The sequence below is a fragment of the Podarcis bocagei genome (assembly GCF_964188305.1).
Source record: "Podarcis bocagei genome assembly, chromosome: 9".
Taxonomy (NCBI): domain Eukaryota; kingdom Metazoa; phylum Chordata; class Lepidosauria; order Squamata; family Lacertidae; genus Podarcis; species Podarcis bocagei.
The window spans coordinates 2,106,077-2,127,195 of NC_138134.1; the positions used below are offsets into that span (position 1 = coordinate 2,106,077).

Below are 21,119 nucleotides of genomic sequence, written 5' to 3' on the forward strand. Positions count from 1 at the left end.
AACACTCAGAAGTGAACTTCAGGGCTCCCCAATGCTCCTTTGCAGTCATGTCTTTAACTGCCCCACTCTCGACAGTGTAGGATGTCAGGTGTATGGCAGAGAAAATGCCTCTGCAGGGCAAATTATGAGCCCTACTAAGACTAATTTAGTCTGTGGGTCGGAGGTTATCCATGCCTGCTTTATGGTAGCCTCCAGATCCCCATTTTATTTACTTTCGTTTTTGCTAGAGCTCTGTAAAAATCCATAGCAAGAGACCTGTTTACATTGTTTATTTCTTTGGGATGGCCACACATTACCAGAAGGGGAAGGGCATGTGATTTCTCCTTCAGGCCCATTTCCTGTTGCTCAGAAGAGATATTTAAATCACAAGACTACCATGTAACATCAAACTAGGTAACAAACTACAAAGAAGGTTTCAGTCCAACATGAAGGTTTTGAACTTACAATGCCGGGAGAAAAAAGAAAGCTGATGGTCCTTTTTCTTTTCTTTTTTTACTGGATTATCACAGAGGGTTTTTTTTAGCAATTAACAGACGTCTGCAGACATTTTCACCAAATGGAAGAGAGGCTTTGATGGCCAGCAGAGCAGAGAGTACATGCAACAAAGGTGCAGGGAAACAGGGTGGGACTGCGCTGGGGGGAGAGAGAGACTCTGTCAGATCCTGGGCAACAGAAATTCCAGAGCTTTGTATTACCAAAGACAGACAACTTTGACCTGACAGAGAAGGAAGCATCATCATGGCATCTTCTAGTCCAGAGTGTGCCCACAGCCGGGTGATAAATAACAGGAAATGGCACACAGCAGTGCAAGCTTGCTCTGGAAGTTGGATAGAGGGGATGTCATCTTCTCTGGGGCTGCTCCTGGGTCCTCACAGAAGATGCTCATCCAGTAAGCAAGAACCAGAGTGTCTTCGGTTTATTCCCAGCATGTCCCTCATTCCTCACATTTGTTTCATCCCTTTAAGAAAAACATCCAGGGCCTAAGAAACTGCAAATAAAACAAAGGGGACGACGATGACAAGATTTAGAAAAAGTTTGTATATGTCAGGCTCACACTAGGACTTGTCTCTGGAAATGGTGGATTCAGTCCTGGATTGCATTTTCAGTGATAATCCCAAACACCTGAGATTAAAAGGGAGGACTTTCATGAAACACAGTGGAAGTTCCTAATGGGCATGAGCCGCATTGCTGCAATTAGCCACTGTCATGCTCAGTCTTTCCCCCCAGCTTCCCTAAAGACAACTTGATCAGGAATTTGGGCTATGCCCAAGAGAAAAGGATTTCAATGGGAATGCCCAGCATGGTTGCCAGGCCCATTTGCCCTGCCATCATCAACTCAAGACAAGCTGGATACGAAAACTGTATGGAAGAGGTTTATTCAAAGTCACAATGTTTCTGGCCCCAGTAGTGAATTATTTTTTTGTACCTCTGTAGAATATAGACATTTTGAAGTGACATTAAGATCAGTTCTGTTAAACTTAAAACGATTTCTGGTGTTTATAATATGAATCAAAACATTAGGGTGACAGTTTGAGGTGAGAGCTGTAAGGGAAAGCAGGAGTGAAATAGCATCCAAGTGACCAGGTCCCACTGAGATGCGAAACAAGGACCCCATTACTTTCAAGCCATCTATAAGCTCCTTAACAGCCTTTCCCATCTAAAAGTTAGTGTGTTTTCAGTTAGCCTAACAAAAAAGGGTGGAGCATCTTTTGCCAGAGATGTAAAGTTTTGGCAATGGTCTCTGATCTCATACACCAGGAATCATTAGGTGATAACTGATTTTGTTCCAAGCATTTCTGCGTTTTTCTTACCCGCAGGTTAAAAGCTGTGCCAAAACTACATTTGACAGGGAAAAGGTTTTTCTAGTTAATGCAACCTGACACACAGGAAGAGCATTAAAAGCTACGTGGACTTACTGCTTTTCAGTGGTGGCCCCACCCTGACATTTCCTATCCTTTGCCTTCACAGCCTCCTCGTGTTTGATGAATATTTTGCCAAGTGAATGTCTAATTACAAACCGTGCTTGGAACATCAACAGCAGTTAAGTGTTCATATTTGTATAACTAACTCAGTCTGAAATTAACACTTTAATTGCCTTATCTATGTTGTTTTTAGGGAGTGAGAACACGAGAACATGCCTTCTTAACCAGAACATTGAGAAAGAGGAGAAGCGTGGTGGTTGTTTTTTTGTGGCTGTTGCTTCAAGTGATTCAAATTTGAATTTTTTCCAGAAGCAGAACACATTTCCATTTTGATGCCACAAATAATGTTGATAACTCTCCTGGGGTCACTCACAACAGCAGAGACAACTGCATACAGCTAACTGTCTTAACATCTGAAGCTTCGAGCCAGGCTCTGCTGCAAGGTGTGCTGAATGGGAAGCATCTGGCTCTGGGCCTGAGGTGCCCTTCCAATATCTGCCTAAAGGGAGACCTCTTCACTGACTGCCACATTCTGTCGCAGACAAACAGCCTCCCACCTGTCAATTCCCCAAGCCTCTCCTTTCCAGCTTACAGGCATCCTAACAGAAAATGCCCTGTTAAAACAAGAAGGCTGATGAGCCGCAGAAAAATCCCAGACTTGTGTCCGCAAGCTGTTCCCTTTCATAAAACAGCGGCAAAAGTGCTTCTTCTAAACCCTGCAGGGAGAAGACATGACTTGGAATGCTCGTCTGTTCCATCTGGCTGCTTGAGGGAAGGGCAATGGCCTTTTTACTTAAGCTAAGCTGAAACGGGAATCACGCAATTAACTGCACTATGCAATTATCACAAAAGGTCAGGACCAGAAAGGGTTGAGGACCTCTGGCTTCCCATGGCACAAATGGACCTCCGCTCAGAATCCACTGAATCAAAATGCCATTTGGTTTCATGCTGGCAATTCAGAATAATGGCTCAGGAACTTAGCCTTGCAGGTTTAAAACAAAAAGGTCAAGCTAGTGCTTCTGCTTCTTTTCTTAAAGTACAGCTGCATACAAGAGCTGATAAACACTGCTAACAGGAAATATACCATGGTGGGGAGACTTGATTTGTCTCCTTAGCAACCCTATTAAATACGCCCTTGTATATGGAAGTGTAACTGTGAAAAATGTAAGATATCAGAATATCAGAAACAGTGATTGTGGTGAATGTGGCATTTGTGCTGGACAACTAAATACTATTGGACTTTGATTTCACCAAATACAGAATGCTGACATCAAAGTCTATGGGATCTGAAATCTAACTTGGAAGCCAGTGGCATTTCACTTCAGTCTTAGGAAGAGCAAAGAGTCCTGGCAAGGCTCACCCAGGCACTAGCGTTCAAGGCGGTTTACAACTTCTCGGACGGTGGCTATAAGATTCTCATTATCCTGCGGGTTTGACAGGATGATGTTGTGCAGCCGATTCATGTATGAATCAATGGTGTCCATTGTGGGGATCTCTCCACTTCCTGCAAGGTGTAGATGAGAGAAGGGAAAAAGAAAACAGCGTGTTAACTGCAGTAGCTACAGCAGGAACTGACGCTTCACTCTTATGCCAAATTGCAGGCGGGACTTGAATTCTCAAATGCTCCATCAGTGCAAGGCATGTGGGATGAAGGTGGTTTGCTTGCATGGATACAGCATTTGGCCAACAGTAGGACAAAAGGGACTGCTTCACCACACTGTATCACAGGAGGGACTAACCCATGGCCAACAAGTCAAATCAGGACTTCACAAGAGATTTCTGTGCCTCCCACCTGTCACTTCTCAGATGTTTTCATTTTTTAAAAAAATAGTTTTAAAATGATCACTGACTGCTCCCATGGCTCCCTTGATGTGATATTTGGGGTGCCAAAAGGTTTTTGTGGGTCTCTGAGGCCTCCCCAAATTTGTCCTTAAAAATAAAAAAAGGGAAAAGGTCACGTCTCACTTTTAGTGCTTTGGCAAATCCCCCTTTTATATGCAGCCCCCAGCCTGAATGAAGGCAACTGCCCCTGCTGTGCTGCATTCCTATGACTGTTGACAGGCCTTCAAGGTCCAACAGGCACCTCCATTCAGCTGGCATAGAGTGAAGGCCTCTCTTCTGAAGTACTCATGGGCAACAGAATGGCACAACTAATTCAAAATTCAAACTATCTCTCACACACATGCTCACACCATACACACGAGAGCGGGGGCAGCTCTCCACATTTAGAACATCCGAAAGCACCCTAGCCGGACATATAGCATGCAATCCCTGAAGCAAACCAAGGGCTACAAACTCCGAGGTGAGCAGGCTCTGGAAAGGGTTTTCACCTGGCAGAGGGACTCCAGCAAAGCTGCTGCTGAGGGCCTGCCGCAAGGTCTCCAGGTGCTGCTGCAGGACTGTGTTGCGGCTGCGCTCCTGCACCACATCCACCTCCAGCTTCTCCACCGCTGTGCGCATGCTCTCCACGTGCTTCTGCAGGGCAGCATTCCTCTCCTCAAACTCCATGTTGGACTTGCGCAGCTGGCGCAGCTCGGCTTCCCGTGCTGTCAACCCCCCACCGGAGAAACAGATGACAAGGGGAGGGGAGATCATAAGCAAGCCCTTCTGTCCAACAGTTGGCTATGGAGAATATCTGGTAATATCCAATAAGGGAAGCGAAATAAACAACAAGCAGGTATATAAGGATTAAACTGAAGGGGGCAAGGGAAAGGGGGAGAAAATCAAGACCTGGAACGTATTTGATGGCGAAGTAAGTCAGCCACAGCCACTCTTCCAACAGGCATATGCCAAGGTACTTTAGAGACCTCTTTTGACAAAGAGCACAAACAACTCAAATCCTCTTTGCCACTGAATTTCAGAAGAAAAGCCCCTAGCATCTGCTTGATTAATAAAATTCTCCCCATTCTCTGAAAATTATTTTCACCTTGATATAACTAAAAGGATAGGCTGCCCAGGGAATATCTCCAGATCTTGCTAGTACAAGTGTCTGCTGCCACTGCATCAAATGGAATGACATTCCAAGCCAGGCATGGCTGCAAAATCCAAGGGGAAACTCTCTCGCTGCAGATTTTGGTTAGCACCAGGAGTTCACAGCTGCTTTCATGGAGGAGAAGATGGGGGTGAAAGGGGCTCCGAAGACTGGCTGATCTGGTAAAAGAACCAATAAGTCTAATACGGGAACAACAAAGGGGTGATCTCTTTTTGAACAGGACTGGGATATACAAAAAATCAGAACAAACTCTACACCTTGAGCCCAAGAGAGCATTAGTATAAAAGAAGTTATATTTTTTTCAGTCTTGAAGCTGAATGGTAGCTAACTAATTTTAGACTTCAAATTTGCTTCTTTAATTAAAATACTTCTATCCCTCCTCTTTGTCCCACAACAGTCCCGCCTCAAAGTGACTAAGGCTGAAATTCTATATGCACATGGGAGAAATAAACTCAAGGGGACTTACTTGAGTAGATGCGCATAATGTTGTCACAAAACAAAACACTGCACAGAGCAACGTGTAAAATACCCTTTGCTCAACTCTGCCAGTTATTGGGTGGGTGGAATGGGGACACATGTCTTGTATTCTGCTCACCTTTACTGTGGTTCAGGAACTCCTCCGTGAAGATTGGAATATCAAAAACGGACCTCTCCTTTGTATCAGCTTCCTTCTGCATACAGAGAAGAATGGTACACAAATCTTGATGATTTCTCAGCATAACAACAGACAGATATGCTGAAGGTAATAGCAAGTGAGGATTTCAATAAGCACCTCTCCCTGAACAAGTTTTAGGACATTCTCAAGATAGGATGAGATACTAAGATCTCTAATAAGAGACAATGCCTCAGGGTGCAGTCTTAAGGAACAGGAAAAAACACGGATTCAAGTGAATTTCCTAGTGAAATTGGCTATTGCATGGAGCTTCAAAAACCTTAAAGCTTCCCTAGAGGAACAAGGAATGACTTTTTAGCAGCTGACATTAAGTGAAGGCAACGGGCATTTTTGCAGTGGTTTCTTCATTTTGTCTATTAAGGGCCTCAGAGGTTAACACTCAGCTGAAAAGTTGAAGCTGTGTTACCCAGGAATAAGTCCCATTTCACAAAATGGGGATGCTTCAAAGTAAACATGCTAAGGATTGTGCTGCACATTTGCGAAACACTCATCTCCACCAAAGGAAGCACTAAAGAGACCATTTTCAGTTATGGATATTAATGGGGGCATGCAAATGATACAGAACTTAGGATGGCACAGCACTCACTCTTGACCCACTTCCTACTTCACATTTCCCATGTTCACGTGATGAAAGTTACTTAAGGATGAGAATCAGCCAGATTTCCTTATGCCACTGTAACCCATAGGCTCAGTTCAACGGCGCCACAAGGGGAGGGCATTCGCTCCTACATCACATCTCTGGCAGGTGAAGAGCAAAGCAAAATGTTGGCTCCAAAGTGTTGCTTAGAATTATATGCTGGCAAGAGCTATTAAGGTGGCTTTATTGTCCCAGCTGGGTCTAGAAGCAATCTGGGTATGTGCACATGTGAGAAGAATGCAAGCCAGGAAGGGGAGTGAGGCAATCCTCTGCATCAGAGGCCCTTCTTCCAAGGAAAGCTCTTGTATTTACTCATGGTAACATCATCTGTGTCAGTTCATCACTGGCAAGCAACAAAAAAATGGGAGCCTAGAAGCCAAAGCAACCATAATGTAGCAGAACAGTGATCAAATCTCTTAATGCGCTTTCCTCCCAGCTAAATCTACAGCACCAAGGCCTAGGGTTTCCCATTTGATTGGAGCAGAGTTTACATTTTACACCTGCCACATTTCTTCCCAAACCAAACTGTCTATTGAAGCCGCTATTAGCTCTGCTTTTTGCAGAGGCTGGGGGATGTGGTTAACTAGATCGTGACCTTGCCCACATATGCCAAGTAGAAAATGCCGCTCTCCTGTTTTCACCATCATCGTGGCCTTTTGTTTTTGAACACCTTAGGCTTTAAATGATGTGTCAAACATGATTTGGGGCCAAGCAAGAAAGCTAAGTGGTTAAGAGCCTACAAGGGAATTCTGGCAGTTAAAGCTCAGTACTTCACATCAGTGTATGCCTCATAAAAGGGGGCTTGGCAGAGTTAACGGAGAGCCATTTGGCAGACAGCCAAGATAGACAACGGCTCGATGGAACTTCAGAAAACTCTTTGTGTGTTTGCCTGAGCAAACTGCAAGACAGCTGCTGTATCTTCTAATAAAGAAAGCTGGCACTCCTTATGTAGTATAAAGGCAGTTGGGAATGCAGACACAGGCAGACATATGAGGGGGAGAAGGAGAAAAGGAAATCAGGAGGAAGCAACAGGATGTCAAAAATGTTTCCGGTATCACTCCCACCATCTGCCAAATCCAGACATTTCTAGCAGCAAGAAGCTCTTAAAAAATAATAATCAAAAAATCCTTGTGTGTTAACTGTACATAACAACTGCACAAGGCAGTTACATATGCTCATCAGCATTCAAGAGGATACTTTGGGAAACCCTCATTGAGTGCGCAGGGGACAGCATCTCCCCTCAAATCGGGAAGGTCCCAACCACAATTGGACAGCCTCTTTTCCCCACTTGGATTCAATACTGGAGCAGGGGAAAGGACAACCCTTTGGGAGGGGCCACTAAGTCACAGTCATTTCGACTGCACTAGATTCATCACAGCAAACTGTAGCCCTTCAGATGTGGCAGGACTATAACTCCCACCAACGCTGACCATTGACCATGATGGCTGGGACTGATGGCAGCTGCAAGTCCAACAATATACTGGGAACCACAAGTCTCCCTGCCTCCCTGCTTAACCACAACTTGCTGTGTCGGCCAAATCCAACAAACCGCAACTAACCTTATCTATAGTTTGAAACAACTCCATTTCAAACTGAGTTAATAAGCTACTGTCAGGATAAACCATAGTTTATGGTTTCAATGTAATACTAAGCTATGGTTATCTGAAACGGTCATCAAAAGTCATGCTGCAATAGAAGAGGGAAGTGGGTGGTGGTTGTGAGCCCTAGACTCACCTATCCTCATTCCCACTGTTTATTGTGACATCTGACTGCAGCCTTTGTATACTGCTTTTCTGGATATATTACGCTCAAAGCAATTCATAGTATAGCATGACAAAAGCAACCAAATATATCAACATGTCAACAACACATCACTGTATATAATGATCTCCATATAAATAATTCAAACAGACTGATAGTAAAAAACAAAACACCATAATAAAATAGCATCAGCCTCTCAACATGCTGCAGAAATGACATTAAGAAGGAGGATGCAAAATGAGTATTAGCCTAAAGGAGAAATATGATGAAAGTCAGTCCTGAGGAACTCCCAAGGAAATCTGGCACTAAACCTTGGGAAAGAATCACAAATAACTCCTCCTTCAGACTGGAAGAAGACACTCTGGGCATTATAACTGCTGTCCCCAGGGTAGAAATTCTCTAAATACAATCTCCCAACCCCCAAGCATTTAAGCAATTAAGCAAAATTGCTCAGTCTCTAAAAGGCAGAAAAATTCTGCTTAACGGAAGAGTGGTAATGAAAACCATCAGCACTCTTCCCCTATCAAGTGCATTACCCCAGCATGTAAAGGATCCTCTTGGGGGCTTCTATGTACTTAAACCACTCTAAGGCTCACTCCTGGGATTAAAATCATACGGATTTGATTACCACTTCATTGCAAAGGACTAATTTGTTCAGGCTTAGTGTCATTTATCATAAATTAGAAGAGAAACACAAAACCAATGCTTCTTTCATTATCCTTAAAATGAGACAGAGGGACGTTTGTACCAAGTGTCAGTCTGGAAAATAATTCTCTGAACTGCTAGAATAGGCCCCAGTGTTCAGGTTCCACAAATTATCCCAAACCTGATGACACTAGCAGAGAAATAATTGGGAGGTGGGGTGGAGTGGGCAGGGAGGAGTAACAAACACAGAAAATGTCAGCAAAGCCTATCTTGAAATTTTCATTATCATTTCCGATTTTGTATTACTCCCAGTCAGATAACAATTTTTAAATCAACATCAGTGCTCTTTCAAGCCACCTACCTACCCATTACAAAATAGGTGACTGAAAATTGTCAGCCTGCCCTAAACAATCCAAGTGCTTGCCTGGGACAATACCATTAAGATCAACAGGAACAGGATTTTTTTTTTTTTATGTATGCATGAAAAAGCTACACCTTATTAACATCTCCGCTAGAAGTGAACTCAGGCTGCTGAAATTGTTTGAGAGCTTTACTTACATAGGCCAATGAAATGGAGCAAGTTGGCTTTGGGAGACTGCATACAGGAGCACCTTGGGATAGAAAACAGTCTACCTAGCTTGTTGGTAAGAGTACTGTGATAAGAACAGCACTCCAGAAAAAGTACTCCCAAGGAAACAAAGAAATCACGTATGCTGAGATCATGGCTTTATTTCCCTTTGTTCCCTGATCAGCACCACACAATTCACACTTGGATCATGTCACCCCACCCCTGGCCAAACGTAAACTACTGTATTATTTAAAAGTCAGGCTTGGCTGTCTGAGCAAATTTACCTCATGGTCATGGGCAGCCTGTCGTGCTCCTTCTGGGGAAAACAGAACAAAAAGAGAAGCAAAATGAATTTTGAAAGAGGGAAACAATTTCTTGAGTAACTTTGAGACACATCCCGTAATTCCTTTCCTAGTTACACTATATATCCCTATGAGAATGCTTATTCCATGTTATTTGTAACTTTTTAAAAAAATGACCATTGCTGTGATAGGCAGAGACAAAGTTTTGTTTTAAACTGTTTTAAAAATTGTGTTTAAATATTGTGGAGCCCACCCTGGGACCTTGGGGTGAAGAGAGCAGGTAGCAGTAATAGTAATACTAACACGAATACTACAGTGGTGCCTCGCAAGACGAAAAACTCACTAGACGAAAGAGTTTTTTGTTTTTTGAGCTGCTTCGCAAGACGAATTTCCCTATGGGCTTGCTTCGCAAGACGAAAACGTCTTGCAAGTTTGTTTCCTTTTTCTTAACACTGTTAATACAGTTGCGACTTGACTTCGAGGAGCAACTCATAGAACGCGGTGTGGTAGCCTTTTTTGAGGTTTTTGAAGACTTTGGTGATTTTTGAAGTTTTCCAAAACTTTCCCGACACGTGCTTCGCAAGACGAAAAATTCGCTAGACGAAAAAACTCGTGGGACGAATTAATTTCGTCTTGCGAGGCACCACTGTATTGCTAATACTAATAATAAAACAACAGGTCTATATATTGTCCAGGCCCCTGAGGAGGCAATGCATTCAAACATACATTTGTGCCTCTAGATCATGGGAACTAGGACACCCAATGTCAGGGCCAACAAAAGATTCCAGAAGCAACCAGTCTTTAAGTGACTATCTTTAAGAGGAGCAGAGTGGCTGCACCTGAGTTTTTGTGGATTTGGAGCTGTCTATCACCTCCAGAGTAAAATTAGTCTATAGGACAGGGGTCAGCAATCTTTTTCAGCCGTGGGCCAGTCCACCATCCCTCAGACCATGTGGTGGGCCGGACTATATTTTGAAAAAAAATAAAAATGAATGAATTCCTATGCCCCACAAATAAGCCAGAGATGCATTTTAAATAAAAGCACCCATTCTACTCATGTAAAAACACGCCGATTCCTGGACTGTCCACGGGCCGGAGTAAGAAGGCGATTGGGTCGCATCCGGCCCCCGGGCCTTAGGTTGCCTACCCCTGCTATAGGAGTTCATCTGTTTATATTTACCTGCTACAAGTCAGGGAAACTCTTTCCTCCCTTGCTTTTAAAAGGGAGTTGGAGTACCTGTGCAATGTTTAAGGAATTCCAGTCTCCCCCTGCATACCTGCTGCTAGCAAGACATACAGGGCATGAGAAGTTGGTTTGGGAGATGGCGGGGAGAAAGAGGGTACAAATGACATATAAAATGATTTCCAAAGTGGTGTCCATGTTAATCTGTTGCACAAGACTCTTCGTTATAGATACAGTGGTACCTCGCAAGACGAATGCCTCGGAAGACGAAAAACTCGCAAGACGAAATAGTTTTTCGTTTTTTGAGTTGCTTCGCAAGACGAATTTCCCTATGGGCTTGCTTCGCAAGACGAAAACGTCTTGCAAGTTTGTTTCCTTTTTCTTAAAACCGCTTGAAGAGGTGCAGTTGCGACTTGACCGTGCTTCGCAAGACGAAAAATTCGCAAGACGAAAAAACTCGCAGAACGAATTAATTTCGTCTTGCGAGGCACCACTGTAAGTACCATATTGGCCCGAATATAAGCCGTACCCGAATATAAGCGGCACCTTTAAAATTGGGGGGGGGGGAGAGAGAGAATACCCAAATACAGTGGTACCTCGGTTTACAGACGCTTCAGGTTACAGACTCCGCTAACCCAGAAATAGTACCTCAAGTTAAGAACTTTGCTTCAGGATGAGAACAGAAATCGGGCGGCGGCGGCGCGGTGGTATCGGGAGGCACCATTACCTAAAGTGGTGCTTCAGGTTATGAACAGAATCATAGAATCATAGAGTTGGAAGAGACCACAAGGGCCATCGAGTCCAACCCCCTGCCACGCAGGAAACACCATCAGAGCACTCCTGACATATGGTTGTCAAGCCTCTGCTTAAAGACCTCCAAAGTAGGAGACTCCACCACACTCCTTGGCAGCAAATTCCACTGTCAAACAGCTCTTACTGTCAGGAAGTTCTTCCTAATGTTTAGGTGGAATCTTCCTTCTTGTAGTTTGGCTCCATTGCTCCGTGTCCGCTTCTCTGGAGCAGCAGAAAACAACCTTTCTCCCTCCTCTATGTGACATCCTTTTATATATTTGAACATGGCTATCATATCCCCCCTTAACCTCCTCTTCTCCAGGCTAAACATGCCCAGCTCCCTTAGCCGTTCCTCATAAGGCATCGTTTCCAGGCCTTTGACCATTTTGGTTGCCCTCCTCGGGACACGTTCCAGTTTGTCAGTATCCTTCTTGAACTGTGGTGCCCAGAACTGGACACAGTACTCCAGGTGAGGTCTGACCAGAGCAGAATACAGTGGCACTATTACGTCCCTTGATCTAGATGCTATACTCCTATTGATGAGGCCCAGAATTGCATTGGCTTTTTTAGCTGCCGCGTCACACTGTTGGCTCATGTCAAGTTTGTGGTCAACCAAGACTCCTAGATCCTTTTCACATGTACTGCTCTCAAGCCAGGTGTCACCCATCTTGTATTTGTGCCTCTCATTTTTTTTACCCAAGTGCAATACTTTACATTTCTCCCTGTTAAAATTCATCTTGTTTGTTTTGGCCCAGTTTTCTAATCTGTCAAGGTCGTTTTGAAGTGTGATCCTGTCCTCTGGGGTGTTAGCCACCCCTCCCAGTTTGGTGTCATCTGCAAATTTGATCAGGATGCCCTTGAGTCCATCATCCAAGTCGTTGATAAAGATGTTGAATAAGACCGGGCCCAAGACAGAACCCTGTGGCACCCCACTAGTCACTCTTCTCCAGGATGAAGAGGAACCATTGATGAGCACCCTTTGGGTTCGGTCAGTCAGCCAGTTACAAATCCACTGAGTGGTAGCAGAGTAAAGACCGCATTTTACCAGCTTCTTTACAAGAATATCATGGGGCACCTTGTCAAATGCCTTACTGAAATCAAGGTAGGCTATATCCACTGAGTTCCCTTCATCTACCAGGCTTGTAATTCTGTCAAAAAACGAGATCAGGTTAGTCTGACATGACTTATTTTTCAGAAATCCATGCTGACTATTGGTAATCACAGCATTCCTTTCTAGGTGCTCACAGACTGTTTGCTTAATGATCTGCTCCAGACTCTTCCCTGGTATTGATGTCAGACTGACTGGGCGGTAATTATTTGGGTCCTCTCTTTTCCCCTTTTTGAAAATAGGGACAACATTTGCCCTCCTCCAGTCTGCCGGGATTTCGCCTGTTCTCCAGGAATTCTCAAAGATGACTGCCAGTGGTTCTGAGATCACATCTGCCAGTTCTTTTAATACTCTTGGATGCAGTTCATCTGGCCCTGGAGACTTGAATACATCTAAACTAGCCAAGTATTCTTGTACTATCTCCTTAGTTATTCTGGGCTGTGTTTCCTCTGCTGAATCATTTGCTCCAAATTCTTCAGGTCGGGCATTGTTTTCTTTATCGGAGAAGACTGAGGCAAAGAAGGCATTGAGGAGTTCAGCCCTTTCTGTGTCCCATGTTTGCATTTCACCATCTTCTCCTCTGAGTGACCCCACTGTTTCTTTGTTCTTCCTTTTGCTACGAACATACCCATAAAAGCCTTTTTCGTTGCTTTTAACCTCTCTAGCAAGCCTGAGTTCATTCTGTGCTTTAGCTTTTCTGACTTTGTGTCTACACGTGCTGGCTATTTGTTTGAATTCCTCTTTGGTGGTTTCCCCCCTTTTCCATTTTTTGTACACATCCTTTTTTAATCTTAACTCAGTTAAAAGTTCTTTAGATAGCCACCCTGGCTTCTTTAGGCACCTTCCATGTTTCCCTCTCATTGGTATTGCCTGACGTTGTGCTTTTACTATCTCCCTCTTAACAAACTCCCAGCCATCATGAACTCCCTTTCCTTTTAGTATTACTGTCCATGGGATCTCACCCAGCACTTCCCTAAGTTTTATGAAGTCGGCTTTCTTAAAGTCAAGAAATTGAGTCCTAGTATGCTTGGCTGCTCCTTTCCGCTGTATAGTAAACTTCAGAAGAGCATGATCACTCAGGTTAAAAACGGACCTCCAGAACGAATTAAGTTCTTAACCCGAGGTACCACTGCAAATGTGTCCCTAAGTCAGTCCTGGGAAATGCAGTTTCTCCCAAGGGGTATTTCAATAGTTTCCCTGTGGGCTTCTTGGATGTGGCACCAGAAGGAGGTGGTGCTTCCCTGTTCCTGTCCCCCCCCCCCAAAAAAAATTAAAGAGTGTCAGCAGCAGCCAGGCATGTGGGGCAGGAAAAAGGGGTTTAGCGGGTGGGTGGGTGGGAGGGAGGGAAGGGAGGAAGGGGAGTATTTAGAGGAACAGGGGGCAAGCAAGGAGGCTTATGGGGAGATAAGGGATGGAATCTTGGAGTTTAGGGCTGCTGCTGGCCTCCAGTCCAAATTCAGATTGGCTCAAAAACAAGCCAAGTTATTTTTCACTTTTACAGACGGGATGGGGAATAGCATGGCTTATTTCTGATCCAACCCTGTTTGAGGAGGTGGGGGTCACCCATCACTGCTTCACAACCTATGGTCAGGCCAAAACGTTAGGGCTACATTCACAGTGAACAACAGAGATATTTGTGCCTTCAAAACACGAAAAAATGTTGTGCTTAAAATACTTGTGTTGGCTTCAGGGCAAGTCCCATGGTCTGCAACTGACCTGTGCTTGGGGGCAAACTTGGGAGCGGCGGGTGGGCGTCGCACTGTTGCCCCACGCTCCCAGGCTGCTCTCTGGGGAGAGGGAGCCGCGCCCGCTTTGCTGGAGGCCTCCCCACCTTTGTCCCAGCAGTTCAGGGGAGGCTTGGGAGCCATGGTCAGGATGGGCGCCCTTGTCCCCCCCCCCGACCCCCCTCCGGGGCAGCTGTTTCAGCAGTGATAGTGTAAGGTCGCGAACACAAGCCGCACTTTAATTTTTCATGGTCGGAATTTGGGGGAAAAGGGCAGCTTATATTTGGACCAATACAGTAATACATTCATCCACATTGCAGGTACATACTGTGCTCAAAGCAAGGAAGGGAGAACAAGTTAAATGGAGTGGCCGTGACCTGCTGCAAACCATTATTCAATACCTGTTAAATGAGAACAAAATAGACAGACTAGTCAACAGTTCTAGGAGTTACTTTTAAGGACTCCTATGCCATAGTTCAGTACCTTGTCGATGCGATTTGCCTTTCTGCCTGTCCTGTGCTTTCCTGCTGAAAACTTTGTACGCCTCAGTCTTCTGGTACTGCTCCAGCTCCCGCATGTAACGTTCCTTATCCCTATCTGCTTCATCAAGGTAGCGCTGCAATAAGAGAACAGATCATTCGTCCCCTGCTTCAGTGCACCAAGCAAGTCAACCAGGCAGGTCAACTTCTGTTGCAGTCTTTGAATAAGCAGAACGGACAAGTGTAAATGAGAAACTGAATGCCAAAGGTTAAGGTCAGCTGAGGCTTCCTTCTTCTGTATGCCAAATTCAAGGATACACAGAAAGGCATCTCTGTGGCTACTCCTCATCTGTGTAACATCCATCCTCTGGATATGTCCACTTTATGCTTTTCTGAATACATAAAACCATCCAATCTGAAGTGGCACTTACTTGCCAGAGTTAAGCCAAGACAAACCAATGTGAGTCCACCTATATTGTAATGGGTCCCTGCCTTGAACCCTTGCAATGGGGTGGGCTATAAATGGAAAAGACAAGGAGATTGCATCTCAAGTTTAACTTCACATGCACAAATCACATCACCCTTGTATCCGTATGGGATGAATCAAATCCAGAGTTTTAGCTTTCATAACAGTGATGAGCTTGAATATAGTTCTAAAGAAATCATATCAAATGTTGCCTGGAGCATTCTGTCACATTTGCTTAATGAACGGAGCTTGGTTGCAGAAGACTTCAAAGGGAGCTGTCAATGTGTAAAGAACTTAAACAGTAGACACAAGCTAGCATGGAGACGATTGTGCCCTTTTCCATAAAGGCTTCTCTTCCCTCCTTTTCAATTCGTTTTTAAATTTGCTCCAGGCCTCTCCTCTTATTCTACTTTATAGCCTTATCTAGAAACTGGTGGTGAATGAGAAGAGTATGGGCAGTTTTACTTATTCTAGAGAGGCAAATAATTGTGGAGGGCCAGAGTGACTGCACATATCTGTATACAAGATGCAATACAAGAGATTCTGGTGCTGGAGGCCCTGGGGTAACCCTCATACGCATACGCCAATATCACAATGCTTTTATGTAAGCCTACAGGATACCCCCATTTTGAATAAGCAATCAGTGGCTAATTACCATGGCTATCACTATCTTCAAAATCAAGAGGCAGGATGCATCTTTTAGATTTAGGGGAGCTAGTCTCAAAAGTTTGTTGGGGGAGACCTGGGTTTTTTTTGGGGGGGTTATTTCTGCTGTCTTCACGCTTTTTAAGATGGAGGACCACTGTAGCCACCCCCAACGGCACCTTTTCAAGATGGAGGGTGAGGGAACAGCTGCAGTCGCCTGCGGGTCCTGCGCAATGTTTGCCATCTTGCCAAAGGTTGCAGGCAGCTTTACCTGCAGCAATTGTATGTTGATTGCCCTCTTAGAAGACAAAGTCCAGCAACTGGAGGAACGTGTAGCTACACTCCAAAGAATTAGAGAGCTGGAGCTCTTCTTGGAAGCAACAGAGAACACCGTCTCCACCAAGGAGGAGACAGGGGACACCCCTGAGAAGGAGGCTAGTTCACCAACACAGGTGCCAGATATATGGAGAAACGTGACTCAAAGAAGTAGGAGGCCCAGGGTTCGCTCTGATTGTTTAGAAATACACAATCGCTTTGAAGTCCTCTCCCCTAGCATTGAAGACGAAGAACAGACTCCATTTGAGGATCTCTCCCTCATTACAGTCAATCAGGTATATGAAGACGAGCAGCAAAGTCAGTCCTCAGGGAATGTGCAGGCGACCTTGGAACGGACAGCTCACGGAAGAACCCCGACCAAACATAAGAGGAGGCATGTAGTGGTGATAGGGGATTCCCTACTGAGGGGAACAGAAGCAGTGATCTGTGGGCCTGACAAGATGTCTCGGGAGGTGTGCTGTCTCCCCGGGGCTAAGATCCAAGATGTAACTGAACGACTGCAAGGAATCATAAAACCCACTGACAAATACCTCTTCCTCTTGGTTCATGTGGGAACCAATGACACTGCAAGCAATAGCCTCCAGAAGATCAAAAGAGACTACGAGGCTCTCGGCAGGAAATTGAAGCAATTAAATGCACAAATTGTCATCTCATCTGTCCTCCCAGTTGAACGACGTGGCCCAGGGAGAGAGGGAAAAATAGTGGAAGTGAACAGCTGGCTTCGCAAATGGTGTAAACAGGAACGGTTTGGATTCTTAGATCATGGACTGCAGTTTCTTGAAGATGGACTTCTGGCAAGCGATGGGCTGCACCTCACAACGGTTGGGAGGAATGTTTTTGCCAAAAATCTCAGAAACCTCATCAGGAGGGCTTTAAACTGACCAATGTGGGGGAGGGAGACAGTGCTCCTGAAGGTAGGAGTCTATCAATTGATGAAGATGATCATCCAAATGTCATAGACCAAATGGAGCAAACAGCACGCAGACCTAGTGGTGGGAGGAAAAAATCCTTAAATAAGAGACACGGGGGAATGATTAATGGACTTCAATGTCTGTACACTAATGCGCAAAGCATGGGAAATAAACAAGATGAGCTTGAGCTCTTGGTACAGCAAACTAAATATGACATAATAGGCATCACTGAAACCTGGTGGGATAAGTCCCACGATTGGAATGTAATCATGGAGGGATACAATCTATTTCAGAGAAACAGACCAGACAAGAAAGGAGGAGGAGTGGCGTTATATGTCAGGGATGTCCAAGGCGATATATGTCAGGGAGATCCAAGATTTAGAATCTCAAAGCCAAAGTGAGAGCATTTGGGTCAAAATTAAGGGAGAGAAGAATAACAGAGACCTCATTGTGGGAGTTTACTATAGATCCCCAAGCCAAACGGAGGACATAGATGATGCCTTCCTGGAACATATGGCCAAGCATGCAAAAGGAAGGGAGATTGTAGTAATGGGGGACTTCAATTACCCGGATATTTGTTGGATGTCAAACTCAGCCAAGAGCATAAGGTCAAACAGATTCCTCACTGGCCTTGCAGACAACTTCATTGTCCAGAAAGTGGGAGAAGCAACAAGAAGAACAGCCATTTTAGATCTGGTCCTAATCAATGTTGATAACCTGATTAGTGGGGTAGAAGTGGAAGGATCATTAGGCGCGAGTGATCATGCTCTTCTGAAGTTTACTATACAGCGGAAAGGAGCAGCCAAGCATACTAGGACTCAAAGTCAGAAAAACTAAAGCACAGAATGAACTCAGGCTTGCTGATTAAAAAAGGATGTGTACAAAAAATGGAAAAGGGGGGAAACCACCAAAGAGGAATTCAAACAAATAGCCAGCACGTGTAGACACAAAGTCAGAAAAGCTAAAGCACAGAATGAACTCAGGCTTGCTAGAGAGGTTAAAAGTGACAAAAAAGGCTTTTATGGGTATGTTCATAGCAAAAGGAAGAACAAAGAAACAGTGGGGTCACTCAGAGGAGAAGATGGTGAAATGCAAACAGGGGACACAAAAAGGGCTGAACTCCTCAATGCCTTCTTTGCCTCAGTCTTCTCCGATAAAGAAAACAATGCCCGACCTGAAGAATTTGGAACAAATGATTCAGCAGAGGAAACACAGCCCAGAATAACTAAGGAGATAGTACAAGAATACTTGGCTAGTTTAGATGTATTCAAGTCTCCAGGGCCAGATGAACTGCATCCAAGAGTATTAAAAGAACTGGCAGAGCTGATCTCAGAACCACTGGCAGTCATCTTTGAGAATTCCTGGAGAACAGGCGAAGTCCCGGCAGACTGGAGGAGGGCAAATGTTGTCCCTATTTTCAAAAAGGGGGAAAGAGAGGACCCAAATAATTACCGCCCAGTCAGTCTGACATCAATACCAGGGAAGATTCTGGAGCAGATCATTAAGCAAACAGTTTGTGAGCACCTAGAAAGGAATGCTGTGATCACCAATAGTCAGCATGGGTTTCTGAAAAATAAGTCATGTCAGACTAACCTGATCTCGTTTTTTGACAGAATTACAAGCCTGGTAGATGAAGGCAACGCAGTGGATGTAGCCTACCTTGATTTCAGCAAGGCATTCGACAAGGTGCCCCATGATATTCTTGTAAAGAAGCTGGTAAAATGCGGTCTTGACTATGCTACCACTCAGTGGATTTGTAACTGGCTGACTGACCGAACCCAAAGGGTGCTCATCAATGGTTCCTCTTCATCCTGGAGAAGAGTGACTAGTGGGGTGCCACAGGGTTCTGTCTTATTCAACATCTTTATCAACGACTTGGATGATGGACTCAAGGGCATCCTGATCAAATTTGCAGATGACACCAAACTGGGTGGGGTGGGGTGGCTAACACCCCAGAGGACAGGATCACACTTCAAAACGACCTTGACAGATTAGAGAACTGGGCCAAAACAAACAAGATGAACTTTAACAGGGAGAAATGTAAAGCATTGCACTTGGGCAAAAAAAATGAGAGGCACAAATACAAGATGGGTGACACCTGACTTGAGAGCAGTACATGTGAAAAGGATCTAGGAGTCTTGGTTGACCACAAACTTGACATGAGCCAACAGTGTGACGCGGCAGCTAAAAAAGCCAATGCAATTCTGGGCCTCATCAATAGGAGTATAGCATCTAAATCAAGGGAAGTAATAGTGCCACTGTATTCTGCTCTGGTCAGACCTCACCTGGAGTACTGTGCCCAGTTCTGGGCACCACAGTTCAAGAAGGACACTGACAAACTGGAACGTGTCCAGAGGAGGGCAACCAAAATGGTCAAAGGCCTGGAAACGATGCCTTATGAGGAACGGCTAAGGGAGCTGGGCATGTTTAGCCTGGAGAAGAGGAGGTTAAGGGGGGATATGATAGCCATGTTCAAATATATAAAAGGATGTCATATAGAGGAGGGAGAAAGGTTGTTTTCTGCTGCTCCAGAGAAGCGGACACGGAGCAATGGAGCCAAACTACAAGAAAGAAGATTCCACCTAAACATTAGGAAGAACTTCCTGACAGTAAGAGCTGTTCGACAGTGGAATTTGCTGCCAAGGAGTGTGGTGGAGTCTCCTTCTTTGGAGGTCTTTAAGCAGAGGCTTGACAACCATATGTCAGGAGTGCTCTGATGGTGTTTCCTGCTTGGCAGGGGGTTGGACTCGATGGCCCTTGTGGTCTCTTCCAACTCTATGATTCTATGATTCTATGCCTAAGAATACTGGTTGCTGGGGAATGACGACAGGTGGCTCTTCCAGTCATGTAAACCACTCTAAGATTCTTTTTAATAATTGGGTGGTGTATAAATTTTATGAAACAAAATAAATTTCTGCATAGCTGGGGGTTGGCTTAAATGACCCTCAGGGTCCCTTTTAACTCTTCAATTTGTGATCCTATGACATAAATGCCACACTTGTGAGCTTTCCATGGGCATGTGAGTGGCCACTGAAGCAGAATTGTGGCTTTGGTCTGCTCCAGCACGGCTGCTCTTATATTAACTATGTAGGGAGCAGGGGTTTATCTCAGTCAGCTCTTTGCTATTCTTCCTCTTTACTCCTTCAGACTTACCCTCTTCCAAAAGAGAAATCCTAGGCATATTTGCTTAAAAACAAATTCCACTCTTTTCAATAGGGCTTACTCCTAACATAAGCGTGCTCGTAACTGCAGCCAAAATCTCCCTCCCCACCTTGCTGCAAGTCCTCCACAACTGGGCACAGGAGCAATTCTCAAGGGTCCAGGTCACAAGATCTCTGATGACAGACTATATCCCAGCTTCTCCCCAACCAGGCCTGGGGTGCCCCACTTTCTGCTGCTGGTTCCCTAGGTTCTCTTGCTTGATGCAGAGAAAATGTGTGGCCACAGCTGATGTCAATTCTAAGCATTTACAGGCTGTGGCCAAGACGGGCAAACACCAAGGGGGAGAACAGGATGAGGCATGGTGGGAATGAAGATCCAGCTACCTCCTGGGTAGACACCCTATCACTGCTTTACCTGGGACAGAGCTGGCTCCACACTCAGCTCACACTGCAGCACCTCTTGGAACACATGCAAGAAGCACCATTTTTTGGATGTTTTTGTGGACAGGTTATTAATGATGTGGTATATGCTTACAATGGCATTCTTTATCCGGCCTCCTATTCCCCAAACCATTCCATTTCTGCAGATTGCAAGTCCCTTGGGCACAAAACTATTATCACTAATGCTTCAATCCTACACCCACTTACCCAGGAAAGAACCCCATTGCTCTTCAGTGGTATTTGCTTCTGAGTAGGCAGCATGTGTAGGATTGCACTGTTAGAAAAACTGCTGTAAGCCACTCCGGGCCCATGGGATACAAAGGAAATAAGCAAGCAAGCAAACCAACAGCCCCCTCTTCACAATCCCCATTCT

The 21,119-nt window shown here is 44.8% G+C and overlaps 1 protein-coding gene across 10 annotated transcripts in view; it reads right to left on the reverse strand.

The window, feature by feature from the left end:
* Nucleotides 1-254: 254 nt before the first annotated feature.
* The window catches only part of HMG20A (high mobility group 20A), a 62,673-nt gene continuing 41,808 nt past the window's right edge, over nucleotides 255-21,119 (reverse strand). For 8 of the 10 annotated variants that reach the window (XM_081207884.1, XM_081207886.1, XM_081207888.1 and 5 more), the window contains 6 exons: nucleotides 14,791-14,923; nucleotides 9,483-9,514; nucleotides 5,510-5,585; nucleotides 4,253-4,468; nucleotides 3,283-3,426; nucleotides 255-988 (listed from right to left, as the gene is read on the reverse strand). In XM_081207884.1, the coding sequence (XP_081064010.1) occupies nucleotides 3,290-3,426; nucleotides 4,253-4,468; nucleotides 5,510-5,585; nucleotides 9,483-9,514; nucleotides 14,791-14,923 (594 nt within the window). In that variant the 3' untranslated portion in view covers nucleotides 255-988; nucleotides 3,283-3,289. The remainder of the gene's footprint in view (nucleotides 989-3,282; nucleotides 3,427-4,252; nucleotides 4,469-5,509; nucleotides 5,586-9,482; nucleotides 9,515-14,790; nucleotides 14,924-21,119) is intronic. The other 2 variants (XM_081207882.1, XM_081207881.1) reach the window with 2 other exon arrangements.